Source organism: Nematolebias whitei, chromosome 14 (genome assembly GCF_014905685.2).
Source record: "Nematolebias whitei isolate Nwh7 chromosome 14, NemWhi1, whole genome shotgun sequence".
In the NCBI taxonomy this organism is placed as follows: Eukaryota; Metazoa; Chordata; class Actinopteri; order Cyprinodontiformes; family Rivulidae; genus Nematolebias; species Nematolebias whitei.
Genome location: NC_056511.1, coordinates 45,734,705 through 45,738,487, shown reverse-complemented (window position 1 = coordinate 45,738,487; position 3,783 = coordinate 45,734,705). Strand labels below are relative to the sequence as shown.

Below are 3,783 nucleotides of genomic sequence, written 5' to 3'. Positions count from 1 at the left end.
CCGCCTCACCAGTTCTCGGTTGTGAACGCTCTGGCAGATGACAGTAGTCAATCAGTGATGGAGAAAGGTCAGGGGAGCTTTGCTATGAAATAATGATGAATGATTCTTTGAAATGTGTTTAATAGAAACTCAAAAACCGCCGATCTGACTCCAAATCGCAAAATCTGAATGAAAACCGCTCAATTTGCGGTAAACCGCCCTATCTGGCAACACTGCAGGCCAGTTTGTTGATTGACGTGTGATGTAGCCACTCGGGTATGAGCAAAAATTTGAAACCCTGTCGCTCTCCGCCACAAAGACCAATCACCGTGCGCAATGGGCGGGGCGTAGCGCCGTCAATCACGCAGGAAGTATAAGGGTTTGAATAGGGAGGGAGGGGGAGAATCCAATCCGGTTTGAGCTAGTTTTCCTTCCAATGGAGCAGTAACGTCTCGCTGCACCGAGTCTCTCTGTATTGGCACAGCTTTATCCAGAATATACCACTGTTTCTTTCTGTATTTAGTACCGTTCGGCGCTTTTTTCCTTTCTTTTTAAATTTATAAAGCTCTCCACACAATGCCTAAAAGGAGCAAAGTGAGTAGACGAACATCTTTCATCCGTTGAGTAATACGGTATTTATAACAGTTGTAATGGTGAAGCTGTAACATGTTGGTCCAGAGGCAGAGCTGCAAACGGCCGTGTTGTGCTCCGAGTGAAGCTGTGCCTGCAGGCGGTAGCTGGTCGGAGTGCACGGCTGCTCTGGCGATCATCTTTGTGCCAGGTGGTTCCTCGCCATTGCTTTTGTTGCTTCAGACACGACTAAAATAGACATGTGCCTCATCGTACGTGTCCATGGGACAAACATTTTCCGTCTTGTGTCGACACGAGGCTGCTCCGTGAAGTTGGCGGAATATTGATCATTTCCTTCAGTCGTCCTGGTTGAGACAAGTTTCTCGGTCTTAACGTCGTCGTAGATTAAGAACTCGTTTACTGGAGGGCGTTAACTAGTTGTTCACTGTAAGAGTAACTAAAGCGCCGTTAATTTTACCTGAGTGTGTCGGTTCGGTGTGTTGTGAACATGGTTCGTGTGTTTAAAGTGTAATGGCTGTTCGGCGGTCGTCGTGTACAGTTGGAGGTTGTGTAATGGCGAGCCTCCGTCACACTGGTGCTGTTGCTGGGCTCCCAGTGTGTTCTGCTCGCAGGCCGACGGCCGCGCGCGTCTGTGACTCCTTAAATTTGTGGCGGGAACTCCGTCGACGCTGGCATTTATTGCCAGTGAACGGATGGGGGCGGGGTTTCCCCATCCCTTCCGGAATTAGACTGTGGGCGTGTCACGAGCGGGAGAGCTCCACCACGTGACGTAGTTTAAACCACACGCCTGATTCAGGCTGAATGAATCTGCTGGTGTCGATACTTTGAAGCACAACTTTTCAAGGAGCAGCTTTGAACAAAATGTGATTCCTCAGGTCATTTCATCTTTCAAGTGGGATCTACTGAGAAGTGTGTATTGGTAATTGTTCTACTGAGAAGTGTGTATTGGTAATTGTTCTACTGAGAAGTGTGTATTGGTAATTGTTCTACTGAGAAGTGTGTATTGGTAATTGTTAACGTATTTGGCTACAACTCACAGAGGATAACAATCGGACACGTTGGAGAAATGTATTCAAGGCGCATCTAATAACTTTGGTATTTCAGGGGGAGACTTGAACGTGATACCCGATCACAACATGGACTGTTGGCCCCCACGCAGCTCTTCTGCAGTGAATGTAAACCTGAAACTTGTCGATGTGTGGAGGCACTGACGCAGTAACAAAAGTTCCACCTGGAAATCACAACTAGATTTTTGGTTGATTTCCGATAATCTGAACATTGATAAAACGTCAGTTAATATTATTACAACAGTGCAGTCTCCGTATTCATCCCTGTGCACTCTGCTTCTACTAAGGTTTATACACATTCTTATTGGAAACTGTTCACTGCTGAAACATGAGCCAGTTAAATCAAATATAAAAGATTAATGGCAGAAACTGGGAACTATTGAAACTTAAAGTTGCTCACAGGGACACATAGAGACAAACAACCATTCACTCTCTCACTCACACCTAGGGACAATTTAGAGTTACCAATCAGCCTAACATGCATGTTTTTGGTCTGTGGGAGGAAACTGGAGTACCCGGAGAAAACCCACGCATGCACGGAGAGAACATGCAAACTCCACCCAGAAAGGCCCCTGGACCGGGATTTGAACCAGGGACCTGCTCGCTGAGAGGCAGCAGCTCTACCAGTTGCACCACCGTGCTGCCCTGTTTTAAATCAATTTATTTTATAATTGAATAATCCAAGCATTCTTTAAATATCTTGTTTTTAATTACCACAGATCATTCATTTATTTTTTAATTTCCTACTTTATGAACAAAAATACTTTTTATATTACTACACATGGGTCATCCAAGTGTCATTTAAAATTAAAAGTCTTAATACTGTCATAAAACTTTGTTTCAGGTAATTACTTGAGCAGTGAACGGGGTCAAACAGTTCTTTATGTAATATTTGTTTGTCATTTTGTCACACACCTCCTGATAACTGGTAACAGCTACTGAACTGGACGTTATCTGGTTTAACAGGTGTAAACTGGTGACATGTGAGCAACAAAATAAAACAATTGAACGCATCACTCAAACTGCCACGTTAATATTTACATGCCTGGCAAACGACCACGGAGTGTTTGTGCTCGTTGCACACGGCTGGCCCCTGGGACCAGTTGACACTGGGCAGAGCTGCTTTGGCCCTCCTGTCTCGTTCAGTTCAGTTTATAAAGCTCCAAGTCACAACAAGCTGCCTCTGGGACGTTACAGAACATTCACGTAAAACACAATTAGTAAAGTTCTCTGAGGAATCAGCAGACAAGATGAAAAATGCATGCGTGTTGTTTCTGACACGTGTGTAAACTTGATGTAGAATTACAAAAGCTGAAAAATAAAAATGATGATTTGTGCTGAACAAAAACAAGATATTTACTGCATATTTGGAAAAGTAAATGATAAAATTAATTTATTTCAAAACGATATCACAGAAACACTCGACCACGCATGAAGAAACCTGGAAAATGAATGCGGGTCGTTTTTGACCCATTTCGTGCATTAGAAGGGAAGTGATACAAAAAGGGTTTTTATTAACAAAGTAATAAAGAAAAAATAAAATAAGGATGTCTGAAGATCAAAAACAAGTTAATTGAGGAATACCTTGAATTACGGCTGGGCCATATCATCTCGTTCACGATAATACCAGTAAAAAAAAAAAGCTTGCCCAGGCAAAAAAATGATATGATGATATGCTAATTTCATGACTAATACGTCAGGACGCCCCGCCCCTTTAACAGAACCGAGCGCGCCGAACACCACACCGAATTGCTCACACCCTCCACCTGTCGGTTCTGCTGTGACGCTAATTAGCTGCACGCAATACTAGCTAGCCAAAATGCTAAAAAAAAAAAAACAACGTGCAGCTCAACCGTCTCTCAGTTCCACAGTTCATGGAGCAAGAACAGAGTCATGTGATCAGAAACAGAGTCATGTGATCGGAGACGGAGTCATGTGATCGGAGACGGAGTCATGTGATCAGAGACTGAGTCATGTGATCAGAAACAGAGTCATGGGAGCGGAGACAGAGTCGTGATTGGAGTCATGTGATCGGAGACAGAGTCATGTGATCGGAGTCATGTGATCAGAGACTGAGTCTGTGATCGGAGTCATGTGAACAGAGACAGAGTCGTGTGATCGGAGTCATGTGATCAGAGACAGAGTC

General features: G+C 43.9%; 1 protein-coding gene across 1 annotated transcript in view; it reads left to right on the top strand.

The window, feature by feature from the left end:
* Positions 1–379: 379 nt before the first annotated feature.
* The window catches only part of si:ch73-1a9.3 (non-histone chromosomal protein HMG-like), a 6,614-nt gene continuing 3,210 nt past the window's right edge, over positions 380–3,783 (top strand). Inside the window, exon 1 of the mRNA XM_037687621.1 lies at positions 380–573. Coding sequence (XP_037543549.1) covers positions 556–573 — 18 coding nt within the window. The 5' untranslated portion in view covers positions 380–555. The remainder of the gene's footprint in view (positions 574–3,783) is intronic.